The sequence below is a fragment of the Dysidea avara genome, chromosome 3 (genome assembly GCF_963678975.1).
Source record: "Dysidea avara chromosome 3, odDysAvar1.4, whole genome shotgun sequence".
Lineage (NCBI taxonomy): Eukaryota > Metazoa > Porifera > Demospongiae > Dictyoceratida > Dysideidae > Dysidea > Dysidea avara.
The window spans coordinates 40815706-40835066 of record NC_089274.1 but is presented as its reverse complement, the minus strand read 5'-3'; the positions used below and the strand labels follow the sequence as shown (position 1 = coordinate 40835066).

The following is a 19361-nucleotide window of genomic DNA, read 5'->3' as shown; positions in this document are numbered from 1 at the left end:
TTCATATCAACAAATCAAGGTGTGCTACACTCTAAACCAGACAGTTAAATTAAATACATTTACAGTGAAATTGAATGAGTAAACATGTGTAAAGTGTATATAGCTACTGCTATACACATAATATTTCAAGTACTGTTGCAATGATTATATCTGTGCTTTTCAAAAAAGATAAATGAAAACTGCAAAAACATCATTAGTGCATCACTATAGATCTGTTCACATCATTACTTGTGATATCTTAAAATTGATTTCTTAAGCTCGCTTAACTATTAATTTTGGAAATCACTGAAATCCCCTGGTAACTCAATACCCATATTTAATATGTAATATACTGATATACATGTGCTTGCTAAATTTTACATGCTTGAATAAAATTATCTGTATATATTCTGCAAGTCAGGATATAAACTATGACCAGCCTCTATTGGAGCTCCTATTACATCACATTTAGATCCAGCAGCTTGTTTGTCCTCCTCAAACCAGTGGAATAACACATAGGATGGTTGTGACATCACTCGCAATACATTAGAGAAGGTTGGCCTGAGTTTATGCTGTGGATTCCTAAAATAACAATAAACTTTCCATTATGTATGTATGTATGTATGTATGTATGTATGTATGTATGTATGTATGTATGTATGTATGTATGTATGTATGTATGTATGTATGTATGTATGTATGTATGTATGTATGTATGTATGTATGTATGTATGTATGTATGTATGTATGTATGTATGTATGTATGTATGTATGTATGTATGTATGTATGTATGTACGTATGTACGCATGTAAGTATGTATGTATGTGTGTATGTATGTATGTATGTATGTATGTATGTATGTATGTATGTGTGTATGTATGTATGTATGTGTGTATGTATGTATGTACGTATGTACGCATGTACGTATGTATGTATGTATGTATGTACTCTTAAATACTAAAACACCATGATTGTTTCAGCCCTACTATGTATATATGTATGTATTCTGCTGTATGGCAATCTTTGGAGATGGTATAAATATGTAAACATTGTTGCAACATGATGAAATGTATTATGCGTACCAGCATTGTATCATAACACAATAGATTTCTCGTGGACACCCTGGGGGTGGTGGTAGTCTATAGCCTTTCTCTAGCTTATCCAATACCTGTATATTGTGTGTACAAATCTTATTACTGGGATTATTAGTCAACTAACTTCAGTGTTATCATAATCTTCATATGGCTTTTGTCCAAGACTCCACATCTCATACAAGAGGATACCATAACTCCACACATCACTGGCTGTTGTGTATGTCCGATATAAAAGTGCCTAATAATATGATGTAACAAAATAATGACAGTAGTCACAGGGTGTGTATGTACCTCAGGAGCTGTCCACTTGAAAGGCACAAATCCACCTTGTGTTACATAATAGTGGTCATTTTCTAAGTCCCTTGACATGCCAAAGTCGGCAACCTGTGATGTAGTATCATGTGTGTATATCTGCACACTATTAATATATGATCACTCACTTTACAAACATTATTTTCAGTGAGGATGACATTTCTGGCAGCAAGGTCTCTGTGGATGAAGCACTTGTTACTGAGGTAGTTCATACCACGTCCAACATCACAAGCAAATCCTAACAACATTTGAGGGATGTGCTGTCCAACAGGTTCACCTTCCCTAGGGGGTAGTATAAGAAATATAACCACAAGTAGAGTATACATATTTGGTTTACTTTGGTCTGATAGAAATCAAAAAGTTAGAGAGGTTTCCTTTAGACAGATACTCCAGCAAAATCATAACCTTATGAATGCAGCAATTAAAATAACAACAGTATCAAGGATATGTTGAATGCCAGTGATCAGTAGTTCTAGAAATTCTACTTTGTTGGTTTGTGATTGGAAGGCAAACAATACGGGCCTGCAGCTACACTGTTAGAAGATAATTTTTAGGTATAGGGACAGGTATACATGAAAGGACATCTACTTACTCTACAAATGCAACCAGTGACTGCGCATGTCAGGCTAGTACAAGGAAAATTATGAATGAGGATTTCACCATAGCAAGTAAAAGTTAAGTTTAGGACAGATATACATGTAAAAGTACCCTTAACACAAAGATTGAGGATAATATAACTGGGGCAGACATAGCAGGTACTGGTCATACTTATAATTCAGGCCTTGAAGCAATGGATGGGATTTGAGACAGAAATTATGAAATAATATAATAAGGGTCAAGTGCTTTAACAGAGTAATATGACACCTTTAATTGTTATTAAAATGTTTACTGATTTTCGGAAACCAGTAAATCCTATATCCTATGTGAGTGCGGTGCATATAGTGAGTGCACGTGTGTATGTGCGTGTGTGCGTGCGTGTGTGTAGATACCGGCTTGTTTATAAACTGAGGTAGAACCTATGCAGTTGTCAGTCGTGCTAATGGATACCTTGTGTTACGTAATGCTACAAACTGTTTATGTATCACATATAACAGGTGATAGACCACCCTGAAACATGGCACAGCCTCCTGTGGGGGTGCTAGTCTTAACCCCAGAAGAATTTACTTGGGCTGACTTGTAACACCCAAGTAATGCAGTGATGCACAGGTGACTCAGTGTTCCACTGGACAACAGCAGCAGAAAGCTACTCTGTGTTTTTGTGTGTCTCATGCATAAACATGTAAACATGCGTACACGTGTAGGTGAATAAATTAATGCACGGGTCATATATACATCCAGTGTATATGTACATAGCCTACATACAAATGTGGGTACCCCACACTTACTGGGTCTTCACTGATCACAACTCCACACAACTTAACAATGTTAGCATGTGAAAACTGTTCAATAATGGCTGCCTCCTTTAGTAATTTGATCCTGTCCATTTCTGTTGCTCCATCATGTAATATCTTAACAGCAACTTGTTCAACTTGATCATCATGATTCCATACTCCATGGAACACTGTTCCAAACTGTCCTGACCCAATCTCCTTGCCCAACCTTAGCAGACGTCATAGTTAGTTCTTATGGAACACAAAACACATGTACAAAGAGACTTACTCAACAGATGTAGGAGATATTTCCAAGTTAGATAATTGAGCAGATATTTCAACCAAATCAGTACAGGGTGTTCTAAATGGGACCTCAATAGGATCATACTGCACAACAAAGTGACATCAATTAATACATACATACATATATACAAACTTACTTCTTCACTGATAGCCATATAAGATCCACTGAATTGCTACAATAATAACAGCACAGTGAATGATTGTCAGCACACAGGATTCAGTTGTAGCCGATCTCTGAACACTGTGCACATGAAAATTTTTTATCATACATGTGTGGATACTTAGATATTGACTTTCTTATGGAGCACATATAATTTAGCTCTTTTTTATGAAAGTTAGGGACATTACATGATCAATGTTGGGGGTAACGCGTTGTGGTAACTAAGTAATATAATGAACTACGCTATAAAAACAGGTAATATAACTCAAGTTATTTTACTTACAAATGTAACACGTTACCTAAGTAATATAGTTGCTGTAGCTAGTCTAATATTACATAATATTATTACTATAAGTAACGAAGTTACTTATCTCGTTAGTAATCCACTGAATAATGCCTAGCCACGACGAAGTAATGAAGCCTGTTGACTGAGCTGCTTTTTACTTATAACCAAGATTTGCACATTGTCCAACAACGCAATCATGTCACGTGATAAGGTGGTAGTTTCACAAGTGACAGCTTAAGGCTGCGGACACAAAGTAATATAATATGTAATATTATTATAGTTACTTTATTTTTTTGGGTAATATGTAACTGTAACTAAATAGTTCAGTTGCAAGTAATATGTAATATGTAATTAGTTTCTTTTAAAACGTAACTTCCCTAACACTGTACATGATCCGCAGAATAGAAATAATATACTTTTCCTACACACAGAACAAGTCTATTAGCAAATTATTATATAAGAAAAAAGAAGAGAACAATTTTGAACATGTGAAAAGATATATCTGGGGTTTAGGCAACATCACATAGTAAAGAAATTAACACAACATGGTTAAATGGTTAAATTGTACTTGTCTGAAGGCATCAGAAGGTAAATATTAGTCAATCACAGCAAAGAATTTTAATAGTCCATTGAAAGAACTTGATGAAAGCATTTAAGGCTGCTTGAGTGGCATGTAATAAGTCATCATGAAGGAAAGGTGAGACCTTTTAAAGCATTGACCATATTATTATTGGCAGAAAAAATATTATACATATGATTGTAAATAATTATGTGTTCATCTTTTATACTATACATGGAGTAACATGAGAGTCATGTGATCATTGAGATACTCTAATAGAGCAGTCAACCTCACTGCAATTTGTTGTCACACTTACTACTTAAATCACTTAGTTGAATTTTTTTAGGTAACTATCAAGGTATAAACACCTTTGGTAATGGAAATCTGTTTAATATCCACGAGTTATGAAGTGAAAACCAATGCATGTACCAAGTGCATTTTAAGAGAGCAGTTAGATCTATATACATGTAATGTTCAGCAATGTATAAACGTCTCTTAAAATCTAGTTTCTCTCTTTACCTGTAGAAAAAAAATCAGCATAGCTATACAAAAAGAAATGATATCTAATCTAAAACAGCCAATCTGTGAAAATGGTGTGGCTGAATAAGGTATTTGAAAAGATGTGAATCAAATTTGGCAGCCAAGAAATGCAGCCATTTCAGCCATTTCTTGGCAGCCAACTTTCATATCAAATCTTTTCATACTAGGCTATCTGACCGCACCATTTTTCACAGATGTTACTGCATGTAAGTTTTTTATTGAGTGAAACACTATCATGTACAGTTTTTGTACAAAGGTCATGATATTACATGATTTTCTCATGATATTACATGATTTTCTCATGATATTACATCAATTACTTAATGGTAATACCCCTCTTTAAAGGTTTTCACAATGGCATCATATGGATTACATTATATATTTATACACTGACTATTATGATCTAGTCAGAGTTTTTATTACAAATGTTCCTACTATATAATCAAACTCATTATGTTGCTTACCGATTTCATCTCGTCTACTGACTGCAGTCTATGGTAATAAGGATAGGAATCCTGCATTCTGTGATATGTAGTCAGTAGTTCTGATGATGTCATTGCATCATAGGCTACAGAGAAGAGTATCATATTCTGCTTAATACATTGTATATTGGCAAGTGATACATGTACATGAGAATCTGACATTGTGTGCATAAGTTAGCAATGAAGTCTGAGATTTTCTGTGTTGTATAATTAGATGCTATTTGGTGTCACAGGGTGAGAAGGATACAATGAGATGCACCTGTTAGCTGGACTACATTGACTTCATTATGCTGCTTGGAGAAGCCTGGCCAATAAAGAGAAGGCGATCAGATCCCAGAGAAAGTCATGCATCGATGTAAAGTACCCAGTGATGAACTACTGAGGGTAGATAATATTACCTTGTGCGTTGCACTATTAACTCATCATGTACATGTCCTATCCTTCTCTTCCCCATCCCCACACATGGTGACCTTTTCCAGTATAGCCTCAACATTTTATAATAATTATTGTTCACATATGTTATAGCTACAGATTTATAGAGAAGTGAATAGTGAAGAACATTGCTGCAGCTTGGTACAGCTCTACAATGGGGTACAATAGGGAAGGAAGTTCTAAAACAGCTTTAAACAGGCAAACAAAATGATTCATATATGTACATATGTCAAACAATGGACAATTTGGCAAGGTGTAAAAATATAGTTTGTATAGCAATTTAAAAGCCAACAGATAGATACCATATTATTTGATTACACAATACTAGCAAGTAAGAGATATATACACCTGTATAATCATTTTAAATCACACACGCACACACAAAGCAAAGCTTCAGCTTCTGTATAAACAATCAAGCCTACTCAGTTGACCGGGCAACCTGTGCACTACTCAGGTGCCTAAGAGTCAGTGCTGGAAAATCCTGGAGTAGTAAGAGGCTGTAACATGGCTCACAGGTGAAGTGTGAGCACCCGAAGTCCCACTTGAACCTCACCTGGTTTTGAAACATGTAGAGCTTCCCCAGTTAACACTAGGTACCTATTGAGGTTACGGCTTGATCTACCTAGCTGTTTAAATGATGACTTGACGTAAACTGGGGAAACAGTCCACACCCACACATTCATAACACAATTGCGCACATACACACGCAAGCACACATGTATGCATGCATGCACTCATGAATGTATGTCACACACACACGCATACATGCACTCATGAATGTATGTCACACACACACGCACACACACTACACACACACGTACGCATGCACGCACGCACACATGCATGTACGCATACACGCACGCACGCACGCATGCACGCACGCACGCACGCACGCACACACACACAACACACACAAATATATATCAAAACACATAGTGGTGTGTATTTGTACGTCACTCTGTGGGTATAATTGAAGGGGTCAGCAGCAAAAGGGGACAAGTGCCATTTGAAAAATAAGGTGACCATGTGGTGGGCATTAAATAGCATTTTGGGTCATAATTGAATTGTTGTAATTTTTCAAAAAATAAATTTGAGACCGCCTTGAACTTTTAATTCTGTTGTTTACTTAACAACATTATTCACATGCCTTAAATGATCCATTTCATTTTTAAGAGATGAAAAAATCTAAAATGGCACATGTCCCCTTTCCCGCTGACCCCTTCAATTGCAATTTTCACCCATGAGCAGCTACATACCATTTTTTGCATTATAACTTCCCACTATGCAAGTAGAGTAATGAACCAGATATGGGCAGCCAAAGTTTTGAATCTTGGTTCATTTTTTTCATCTTAAATAGAAGCCATTTTTTACACACTTTGCAAAAATTGCTATTACTGTTAGCTGGATTGCCTTCAAAATTGACAGATGGCATATAAGGGTGAATTCACTCTACAAATATATTTACAAGGTTATGATATGGATGTTTAATTATGTGAAAAATCATAGCTATATGGTAAATTGCATATGGGTACGATGTAAAAACTGTCATAAAATACAGATAGGTAAACCATTATAGCAGCATCTTTGGGTAGTTTGAAAGAAATCAAACAAGTGTAAATTCTCAGGGGCTGAGATACTCCAAATAGAGTAGTCACCACAGGATGAAAAGGTGCAAGAAACATGTCAAACAAAAGTTGCCAGGGTTCAAACCAGGGAGCTTCATACCTAATACCCAAACCCTTAATAATCCGCTGTTTTTATGTTTGTTGTATTAGAAGCCCTCAGTAATGTGTGGTTAATTAGAGTTTTACAAAAACATTAAGATTATAATGAAATAAAGTATGCAATACAACTTCTGTCTTCAACAATCAACATTGTGCGTGTAAATACGAAGATATGCAGGTGAAAACAAGTTGGATAAAGAAGTGAAATCCATGCAAAAATCAAATTGTAAAAAGGAGCAGCATTAATGGGTTAATAAAATGTGAAATCAAAGGTGGCAGCCATGGAATGATTACAACAATGTTAATACTTAATCATGGATGGGCAATGTTAATATTTATTAGCCATATCATCAATTACCTATGATTTCACACCTTTTAAATCCAAGTATTTTGAAAACTGAGTGTTTTTCTACAGCTTAGCTATTTAGTATGGATTATAATATACCACCATGTACCTTTCATTCTAGTCTTATAATAAATTGCTGCCAATACAATCACAGCTGTTATTAGTAAGCAACTTAGAAGGGCAACAATAGCTGTAATGACAATTGGTAAGTAGTGACTGTCCCCTGTATCTTCATCTGTTGACCGACAAATTTCTTTCCATCTGGTAGCTTGAGTAGGAGTTTCATTTTTCTTAACAACATTTTCTGCAAAAAGAAATTAATTATCAAGATATAATATGGTAATGTATTATGTGGCTATGGAAAGCTGGTAAAGATGCATGACAGACAAGTGTGTATTACAGTTAGGGATATAAAGTGTTGCTTTCATGCATTTGTAACAGTGGCAGTTCTAGAAAGGTACATATGGGCATGTCTCTCCCCCTATTGTTATGCAATCAAGATTTACTAACAAAAATGATTAATTGCCACACCTACCAGATGAACCACTTAAAGGAATGAGCCAAAAACCAGTTTATAGGTGGATTAATCATTGTAGAAAAGCTTTCCAGTGTTTAAAAGATTAGAATTTAAACCATTGAATTATAATGCAAAATTCAACTAAGTGTGTGATTGAGATAGCCAATCACTCTTGGGAGAGTTCTGCTATGTAACACCCTCTGAGAGTTCAACCACAAACAATTCATGGCCTGTAGAGAGCTCAGCTACAAAACAATTCACCGTAGAGGGGTTCAGCTTTGCTACAAGTCACCCTGTAGAGTTCAGCTACAAATACAAATTACCCTGTACAGAGTTCAGCTACACTACAAGTCACCCTGTAAAGAGTTCAACTATATTAAAAGTCATCTTGTATAAACAAAAAAAAAAAGTCACCATGTAGAGATTTAAGCTATGTTACAAGTCACCCTCTGGAGAGTTCAGCTACGTAGATAACACTATTAGGGAGTTCAACTACAAACAATTCACCCTGTAGAGTGTTCAGCTTACCCAGGCTGGATGGACTGCCCTTTCCTACATCCCTAGCACCAAAAAACCAGGTGTCAGTGATGGACAACTGAATATAAAATGGAAGGAGACATCTAGCAGTCCCTAGAGCCAGCAACATGGCCCATCTCCAGTGAAGTACCACTGGAGAGATGGGAGATCACACTGTAGTGAGCTCAGTTACAAGTTACCCTGTAGAGCTCAGCCATAAACAAGTCACTCTGTAGAGACTTCAGAGAGCTAGAGCTCAGCTATAAACAAGTCATCCTGTAGAGAGTTCTATTGCATTACAAGTCATCTGTAGAGAGTTCAGAGAGCTAGAGCTCAGTTATGAAACAATTGACCCTGTAGAGAGTTCAGCTTTGTTAAGTCTCACTATAGAGTTCAGCTTCATCACAAGTTACCCTGTAGAGATCTAGAGTTCAGCTAAATTACAAGTAAACCTACAGAGATTGCAGTTACATTTGTAGATACGTTTGCTGCAAACAAATCACCCTGTAGAGAGTTTAGCTACATTACAAGTCACCCTGTAGAGAGTTCAGTTATTTATTTATTTAAAGACTTTACACTGTAAAAAGCAGTGACAGACAAAAAGGTTGTACATGTAATAAACTAACTATATTATGTAAAAATTACATGGCATCCTGTGCCAGTACCCAAAAACTACATTACTTGTAATTATACTTAATCTAAAATTACAATTAAAGTAAAATTATGACTACTTAACTTAAAAAGTTGCAGTAACATAACTACTTAGCTTATAATAGTTAAGAAATAAGATGTGATAAGTTGCAATCGGGAGAGGACTATATAGATATGATCAAAGTTCATTGATATATAGGAACCACATGGACAGAGGTTTATGAGAGTCGGTTGGATTAAAGTTAGCAATAAAATGTTTCCAGAAGAATGATTTATATACCTAATTAACTTGGAAGGAATTTACTTTGTTACAAAACACTATTGCAAATAAACACAGGCATTACATATGCATTACAACTTTGTATAGCTATGAACAAGCAAGCACAAAATTATATCAAAATCTCTGACTCTGCATCACTTTACAATCATATTATTGCTTAGATAAATTGGTTTGTGTATTGTAACTCTTTTTATTTCCTGAGCATAACAACAGGGCTGACTGCTCAGTATAAATAATAAATAAATTAAATATCAGTAGCTATAAATTGTCTTTGGTATCAGATCAGTAGGTATTTTTCTGTATTGGTAGAACACTGGTTTGATCATATCATCTTCATTGCATTAGAAGAACAATAATTTGTATAGGTAATCACACACATTTAAATGCAATTAGGGGATAATTGTATAAGTAACAGTCAAAATTACACGAGGCAAAGCTGGGTGAAATTTTGGCTGTTACGAGTACAATTATACCCTAATTGCATGTTAATGTGTGTGATTGCCTACTAATCACATAGCGACCACCTTTTGTGCTAGCAACTGTTATCAAGCAACAGAAATTTGGAAATTAATCATGGCAAAAGCGTAATCACACTTAGCAAATGTTGCCTAGCAACTATTGCTAGGGTGCAAAATGACGGTTATCTTAGCAACGGTTATCTAGCAACTGTTGCCAAGCAACCATATTGTTGCTATGCCATGGGGCATCTATCACTATGGTAACAATAGTTGTCAAGTCGGACATTTACTTCTATTTTAGCCAATCAAATAAGTATTATAGATTTTTGTCAAGGGACCTTGGCAAACAAGTGTGATACTAATTCTATTGGCTAATCACTTGACGTATTTCATACGTCAAGCTGCTATTGAGAGTAACACATTCACTTGTTGGATTAGTGTAAAAACAAATTAAACTTCAAAGCTAATTTATGGTTGGCTTTGTGTGTATTTAACCTACAAAAAGTGAAATCCACGGAAAAACAGCCAAGCTGTATAAAAAGGGCATGGCCTTCAAAAAGTCTGGGTGAAAAAGTTATGAAATCAAAGGTGGCAGCCATTTCATGCTTTTTATACAGCTTGGCTGTTTTTGTGTGGTAAAGTTAACAGCACAACTGATCATGTGCCTCGACTACTAATTACTGAAAAGTAACGTGGCCATTCTGCTTCATTTTAAGCTATGTTCAGTCCAATTATAATATAGCATTACAAATGAAGAACAGTGCAAGAAGTGCCTCTACAATCAATCCACTCAATAAAGAAATTATATGATTTGTTTATCATGATACATTACAATGTGCTAACCATGTGGTAGTGGAGAAAGAAATGAGACAAAAAGGAGGACAAAGGTAAGCTTGTGATGCATGAATTGTAGCTGCTACAGTTGGTGATAAGGCATATCTTGGGTTGGAGTGACATTGAACAGTGAAGAAATCAAGGTAGCCTTAACCATAGTTAAGTTGTTCTTGACTGAAGACATTAGTTAGCCAGTCAGACAGGTCAGTCAGTTAATATAAAAATCAGCTGAGTAAAAATTAAATAGAAGTTTACAGAAACTCGTTGGAAGCATTTTGGGTTGCTCTGAAGGTACATTTGGGTTTGATTATGTCTTCTACCAAGCTGTCAACAAGGAATAGTGAGGATGGCTTGAGGTAGGAAAGCCCAAACCTTCATGATCCCTATTATACAGTTCCATACTGTGTGATACAGACCATACAGTAGTATGCAATGTACACACAGAGTAATATGTATGTACCGAAATCAAAGGATATCAGTGGAAATGAATCACCATAAAGAAACTCAGTATTATTGGGTCTTGGGATCTCTCTATGTATACAATCAGACTCATGATCAAGTCTAAAGTATGGAGTTTGGCTTCCCTTAGTATAAACCCTTGGAATATTACCAAGATTACCAAATGCAAAGAACCCAATGAAATCTCCCTTCTTAGTCACAACTTCCATATCACTAGGTAACTCATAGTTGACAACACATCGTGTGTTATTACAAGTAGAATAATCTGCTGTAAAGTTTAGTCCAATTTCCCATACAAGTATCCAGGGATCATCACCTCTCCACAATTGAAGATACAATGAAATAGAAGAACGTGCCTTCACTGTGAATATACCATGCAGATCTGTGATTCTTACTGCACACTGGAATCCTACTTGTGGTAAGAAGACGTAACTTTGGATTTTTCCTCCACCTGTGATGACTTCAACAGTTTTATCTTCTTCACTCAATGACGTTGATGCAATCCCAACAGTACAACTACCTATATACAAAACATAATAAATCTCTGTTGAGCAGATGCAACTATTATACTTTCATACTTGTATTTTAAGTATGTTGTCAAATTTTCTTGTTATACATTAGTACTGTACTCATACAGACAGTGAAAGTTATTATAATTTTATACAACCTTCTAATACACTAGCAATTGTAGGGCTTTCAGCTACCATACTAGCATGGTCATGCCTATATATCTATGAAACACCTGTGCACCATGAATCAATTTAGCTCCAGTTGTGTTTGTTCCTTTTTCCTGTAGTCACATACAGTTTCACCTACTAGATTTGCATCTACAAAGTAAGGGAGGTGGCAGCACAGGGCATATCTAGGATTTCTCAACAAAGTGCAAAGTATGAGAGCTCTATAATGGGCCCTGTGGGGGATGCCCTCCTTATGAAAATTTGAAACTTTGGTTTATATTTGGTAGCCAGCAATTATAGCACTGAAAATTGTAAAGGCAATGCAGACTTTTAAAATACAATTTTGACACTGAATTAGAAACTTTATAATTACCACTACTGGCATATGGCGTGCACAGTGTATGACCTTACATTTTCAAATAATTTGTATTTATTTATTTATTGATTATTGATACTGTGCAGACTTCCATTAGGGAGTATAAAGCACAGATGCACACAAGAAAACATACATAAGCACAAAGCATACAACATTTTAGTCTATAGCTGGGTTAATACAAAAAATAATAGTCTACAATCTTTTTCTTAAAGTCATCTATATTGCTTGCTTCAATTGCAGTAGCTGGGAGGCTATTCTATATTTTAATAGTGGCAGGGTGAGAATAAACGTTTAAGTGAGCTGACACCTGTCTGAATCTTTGAGAGTGCCCTCTTGTACATGTAGTTGTTGGCATAGGAAGGGAATGAAAATTTCATTACGCAAACTTTAAAAAGCATGATAACCCATGAAGTTTCTCACCTACATTCCAAAGATGTCCATCCAAGTGAGTTCAACATCCCTGTGACACTAGACATAAAGCCATAATCACCGGTCACAAACCTTGCAGCCCTACGCTGCACCGATTCAAATAAATTAATGTTTGTATTCATAAACGGTGACCACACAATACTAGAATATTCCACAACTGGCCTTACCATAGATTTATAACTTTTCTTTCACCCTAGCTGGGCAAGAACCAATGTTTCTTTGGAAAAAACCTTTAACTTGGTTAGCTTTATTAACAATTTTCTTAATATGTTCATTAAATTTTAAATGCTCATCCAGAATAACTCCCAAATACTTTGCGTTAGACACTGACTTCACCTCCTCACCATTCATATAATAACAACATTTTCAGGGGTTTTGTTTGTTTGTAATGTGCAGTAGCTCACATTTGGATAAGTTAAATGCCATTTGCCATGTTTTTGCCTATTTTGTTTGTAAAATATTGTGGTCTGTAGCAGCATGTATCACTGTAGTTAATCCTTTGATAACTTGCATAAATGGAGATGAAGTTAGCAACTCTTTTTACACACAATTGGCATTTTATTTTGCTGTTTGTAATTACCGCTTTATTAAAGCATATGACTGCTCTTCTAGTGTATCTAAACTAATTTTTAAAAGTGCATAGCTTCTTGTGCTTTGCTATGACTACCAACATCTGCAAAAATGGGTATGGCCCCACAAAATCCAGGCTGACAAAAGATGTGAAATCTAAGGTGGCAGCCAATAAATGGCTGTGATAATAGGTTAATAACTACAACGACAATAATTTAAGTGAATTTGTGTTCCTTTTCCAAGGATTCGGCACCAAATTCACCTGAATTGTCTTTATTGAAATGTTTGCCATGAACCTATGACCACCAGTTTAGATTTTATATATTTTTTTGCCCTGGCATTTTTGGGGCCTACACCCTTTTTACAGCTTGATTGTTTTGGTATACAGTAGAAATCACTTTTTGTATTTGTATCCTCCAAAGCCAGCCTATGGCCAGCTTTGGAGCTTCTTTTACTTATGTTTCTTCTTTACTGCAGAAAGGAGAAAGGGATAAAGAGCAGACATTTTGTTTGTGGGTAATATCATAGTTTAAAAAATTTAATACAGTATGAAATTGTCACATGAACTGTACAGGTTGACTTATTTTTAGACTACAACAAGTTTGATACTGAAATTTGATTGGCTGAAAACGTGGTCTCTAAATATCGTAGAGCCACGGTCATGTCCAATAGAGACCACGCTCTGAGGCGATACGAAACACGATAATTACGTGCCTGTAACATTGGCAACGCTTGGGCGTTTAAATGGCTAGCAACAGCCGTACTGAATTAGAGGGAGGTGTAATGGGCTTGTTTGCACTAATCAACACTACATTACTTGCTTACAAGCAGCTGTCGAGGCACAGCAACAGCAACAATGAGTTGTAGTCCACTTGCTGAGTCCAGTACTTCGATACATAGCACGCGCCTGTAACATTGGCAACGCATGGGCGTTTAAACGGGTAGCAACAGCCACACTGAGGTCCCGCCATGTTGGGAGGTGTAGAGGGCTTGTTTCTAGTAATTAGCCATACATTTCCCATTTACAAGCAGCTGTCAACTCAAGGTACAATAACGAGTTTTAGTCTAAATAAGTTAGACGTCAAGAACCACTGGGTTCTACGGGATTTAGAAAACCCTCAGGCCCTTAGTAGCGCCCTCGCTGCGCTCGGGCGCTACAGCCCAGGGCCTTCGAGTTTTCTAAATCCCGTAGAACCCTGGTTCTTGACGTCTAACTATTATGTAGCTGAACTCTCTACAGGATAATTCCTAGCATATCTGAGTTCTCTCCAGGGTAACTTTATACAGTAGCTAAACTCTCTACAGAGTGAATTCTAATGTAGCTGAGCTATCTATAGGGTGACCTGTTTGTAGCTGAATTCTCTACAGGGTGAATCAATTGTTTGCAGTTGAACTCTCTACAGGGTGACTTGTTTGTAGCTGAACTCTCTACATAATGACTTTTTATAGCTGAACTTTCTACAGAGTGAATTCTAATGTAACTGAACTTATCTATCTACACGGCAACTTTCTTAGCTGAATTCTCTAAGTTTGTAGCTTAACTCTCTACATGGTGACTTGTTTGCAGCTGAAACCTCTACAGGATGATTTGTAACTTAGCTGAACTCTTCACAGAGTAACTTGTAATTTTTTACAGGGTTACTTGCAACCTAGCTGTACTCTCTTACAATGTAGCTGAACTTTCTACAGGGTTACTTGCAACTCTGCTGAACTCTCTAGTCTCTACTCTCTACATGGTAACTTGTAACATAACTATAAAAGGGTGAATTGCAACATAGTTTAACTCGTTAGCAGCATGATTTGAAAGGTAGTTACACTCTCTACAGGATGACTTGTTTACAGCTGACCCTCTAAGGTGACTTGTTACCTAGCTGATCTCTGTGCATGGTGACTTTTATTAGCATGTCTGACTCCTTTAATAGAGTGACTTACTGCGTAGCTGACTGCTCCAATAGGGTGACTGCTTTATTACTGTATCTTGATCATGCACTTGATACAGGTAGTTGATTTTTGTATTATAACTCGTTGGTTTTAAAATTGATTCTTCTGAACCACTGAAAGGTCTTTCTATGATGGTTAATAGACTCTTTCCAAAAATACATTACTGCTTAGCAAAACCTTTCCGACACTTTGATTGGGGCCACTGTCAATAATCATGATTGCACTATGTAGAAATACGGTGGTGAAAACAGCTGGAGCAGAGTAGTATTGTTGAAGGACAGGCCATGAAAGTCTTCGAGGCTGCCAATTAGTGTTCTGGTTAGAAGCAGGTGGTTATCAGGGCTGAACAAGGTGCAAAACATCGACAACACTAATTCCTTGCCAGCCCATACAAGAAGAAACTATACAGCATTTTAGTCTGGGTGATCATTAGTACTGCATTGCAATTGGTGATAGTAACTGTAATAGCGGTTGTTTTTGGAAAGAGTCTATTCTACATATATACTGGTTTTTGGCTAATTATTTTAAGAAATTTGCCTGGTAGGCGTGGTAAATATTAAGAAAACTTGATTGCATGATTGTCACACACTGTTGGCTTTCATGCTGTATCTTCATAGTATTTTTCTCCATTTAAGGTTTGGTAGTTAAGTTATTTACGTAGCTTCTTACCATAAGCGGTATACCCTGTAGGTGTGACAACATATTGGTGTTATTTTTGTGAGCAATTGTTTATAACTCTGTAACTAATTATCATATTCAAACCGCATTCAATACCAAGATTTACATTTATGTCCCCCTTTTGTGTGCCAAATTTCAAGGCAATCAGATAATGCGTTATTGTTTTATGGTAACTTTTGCAAGTGTGCAAAAAGATAAAAAATAATAAAGAAATTAAACCAATTTTTGAAGGTTCATATAATATTGGGAATGCTTGAGCTCAAATTTGGTATTTGAAGGTGGGAATTTCCATAGTAGAAATCATCTCATTTTGTAAAGGTATCATGGAGCTACTTATGCCATTTTTTTTGTTCTTCCTATCAATATATATTATATATATATATATATGCACTGGTGTGACACGCCAGCTTCCTTGGATGCACGACAAATTACTGTGTGTCTTGATATTGGTAGATATTTGCTCAAGGGACAGATTTTATAAAAAACTGAATTATATTTTAAGAGTGTGTCTGTAACACTACTAAAACACTTGAGGAAGGGTACTAGACATGCCCTAAATCTGCCTCTGGGCTATGGTAGTACAGTAGATATATAGTATCCTTGCCACAACTGAGTATGGGAATAACTTGAAAATTGGTGTAGACATAGGCTGATCATCGTAGCAGCACCTTGTGATGGTACAGCTACAAAGTTATAAAGCAAAAACCAAACAAGCATAAAATTGTGGGATTGAAATACTCTAATAGAAAAGTCACCAGGGGGGAATAAAAGGTGCACAAAACATGTTGGGAAAAACTTACCACAGTTTGAACAAGGGACCTCCACACCAGTACATGCATTTTTAACCACTGAACTACTGCTATCTTCTCACTTAATTTCTGCTTTATAAATAAAAATTCTACCTTATAAATTAACATTTATCACTTCATAGGACATTATATGTATATTCAGCCCTCAAAAATGTGTACTCTATTAGAGTATTGCAATAATATTACCAAATATTGAACTAAATCATGCAATACAATATATTTATAAGTCTGTCTTCAATAATCATCATTGTGTCTGTATAGACATGTTTAATGAAGAGGTGTGGTCATAAAATGCGCCACATGTGCAAATTATCAGCCATTTTTGTAGGGCAAAAGAAGAAATGCGATGTCAGCTGAATCAAGCAACAATAAAAATGGATAGTTTGAGGACTAAAACCACTAATAAACTCAGGCAGGGTAAAATAAGTTACCTTTCAGATGTTAGAGTAAATTTTTAGGAGGTAATTTAAAATTTAAAATTTTGTGTTCATAAACTAGCTGTACAGAAAAGTCACCCCATATCCTTTTTCAGCAAATCACAAGTATACATTGATAAAATATGTCTACAAGGTTTGTATTTCAGCTAGAGATTACTTGATACAGCATTACAGTACTCAGAAACACTTCGAAAACATTTGCCCTACATTGACTTTCCCAATGTTTTTGCCCTACACAAATCTGGATTATGTTATGCAAAAATGATGTAATATAGTGCCACACCTTCTTGTTAAACCCATCTATAGAAAAGAAAAAGAATGTGAGTAAAAATCAAACCCTAAAGTCAGCCATAGACTGGTTTTGGGGTCTGATAAAAAGTGCAATCCATACAAAAACAGCCAAGCTGTGAAAAAATGGTGGGCCTTAAAAAACCTTGGTGAAAAAAGGTGGCGGCCAAGAAATAGCTGCAGTGATGTTAATGCTAATAATGGCTGTGTGCATTGTTAAAATTCATTAGCATTAACATCATTGCAATTATTTCTTGTGCCACCTTTGATTTCACAACTTTTTCACCAAGGCTATTATGACCTCCACTGCAGTCCATGAATGGCCTGACCACTCAAAATCTCTGGGCTCCGGTCCTGTTAATCATCATGAAAACTAAAGCAGCTACAACTTCTGAAGGGCTTATGTATCCTAGACCTTCTATTTCCCACCTGGTCAACCTTACTCACATTAATGATTTACTCTATCCAGCAGCAATGCACTTTGGCTAAATTACTGGCTACACCATGTGTTGTATGCTATATAACATCCAATAGTTTCTTACTAGTGTTAATCTTTACTTGCATAGCTCCACTGTAGTTTGTGCACCTTGTTTGATCAACAGTACAAACAAAATATCTGCTAGTATTGGTGGAGTTTACATCCACTAGAATTTTAACAGAAGAATTAACTGGTGTAAAGATGCTGATAGAATCATTCTCTTGAAACTGAATAGCATCAGACAGTTCATAGTCATTAAGAATGAAACGATCATCAGTTTCATTCCAAGTTTCTCCCACTGGTAATGGTATTGACTGGACTACATCAAAGCTGCCATTTTGTGCTGCCCTTCTTAGCTCAAAATACACACCTGTTTCATTATTGTGATAACCACCATCGACAACTTCATAGCCAACAGAGACATGAGTGATTATTCCATTACATGTAAATTGATTATTAACAAATGCTATAGTTCCATTTGGTATAGAATCTTCTTCCCATGGTGACAGGCTTTCAGGCAGTCCATAAATGCAAACACTGTCAGCTTTTATCACTGTGATAATGAGAAAGGCCGTGATGATGCATATAAAAATATAAGTTTACACATAGCTGACTCCTTTGGGTAGTTATGGCACATGTTACCATCTGACCCAGCTCAACACCACCACACTATTTTTATACAATCATTTTAATTCTGTAATCTTGCATCTGGTGTTGTAAAGCAATAATAAATAAATAAATATAGTCAACGGCTATACCAATAATTTCAGTTCAGGCTGGTCTGACGAGATTATTGCACATGACCTTATGGGACACTGCCTACACAAACTTCATGTCTTTGTAGTGCCTGTTATAGACTAATAGTTATAAGTAGCTTGAATTATATCTACGCATTTACGACCTCGGATACAACTCACCGTCGAGCATTGCCTCGCTTTTAATAGGACTCGGCTGAGGTGAGTTGCGGGTCAACCATGCGTGTACGTATTTAGCAGCTAGCCTCGCAGCTAGCCTCGCAGCTAGCCACATGAATCACTTAGCTACAAGTATAAATATGTCCACTATGTATCTTATACAACTACAGTGTACTAACCATTAGAAATCGTTGTTATCAAAAGCAAGAGCGTCTTTAGTAACAATTGCATTTCAATAGGATTCCGTGTATTTCCGTGTTATCTCGTTAATTATCTATGGTTATGAGCAGCCACGTGAAGCCATATGATCAATAATACTGTTTCCCAACAGCTATTTAATTTGGTGGAGTCTTCTCTGCATGTAATGATCAATTTGTTAGCAGAGAAATCCCTGAATGTGAAATTGTAGCAGCTAGCTAGTGTCGAGCTGGCAGGCCTAAGCACCATAATTTACATCATAT

General features: G+C 36.2%; 1 protein-coding gene across 2 annotated transcripts; it reads right to left on the bottom strand.

Annotated features, from left to right (window-relative positions):
- Nucleotides 1–271: 271 nt before the first annotated feature.
- LOC136251005 (ephrin type-A receptor 2-like) lies at nucleotides 272–19152 on the bottom strand. Of its 2 annotated transcripts, XM_066043376.1 has the most exons (14): nucleotides 19080–19152; nucleotides 18051–18539; nucleotides 11305–11823; nucleotides 7698–7892; nucleotides 5069–5172; nucleotides 3197–3232; nucleotides 3046–3143; nucleotides 2772–2985; nucleotides 1724–1791; nucleotides 1515–1668; nucleotides 1366–1458; nucleotides 1199–1312; nucleotides 1063–1148; nucleotides 272–561 (listed from the first exon to the last, which is right to left on the bottom strand). In XM_066043376.1, the coding sequence occupies exons 1-14, from the start codon at nucleotides 19129–19131 to the stop codon at nucleotides 375–377; spliced, it is 2409 nt and encodes an 802-aa protein (XP_065899448.1). In that variant the 5' UTR covers nucleotides 19132–19152; the 3' UTR covers nucleotides 272–374. The 2 variants fall into 2 exon arrangements, with proteins under 2 accessions (XP_065899448.1, XP_065899449.1); XM_066043377.1 differs by lacking the exons at nucleotides 18051–18539; nucleotides 19080–19152 and having other exon boundaries at nucleotides 275–561; nucleotides 11305–11664; nucleotides 11717–11779.
- Nucleotides 19153–19361: the final 209 nt, after the last annotated feature.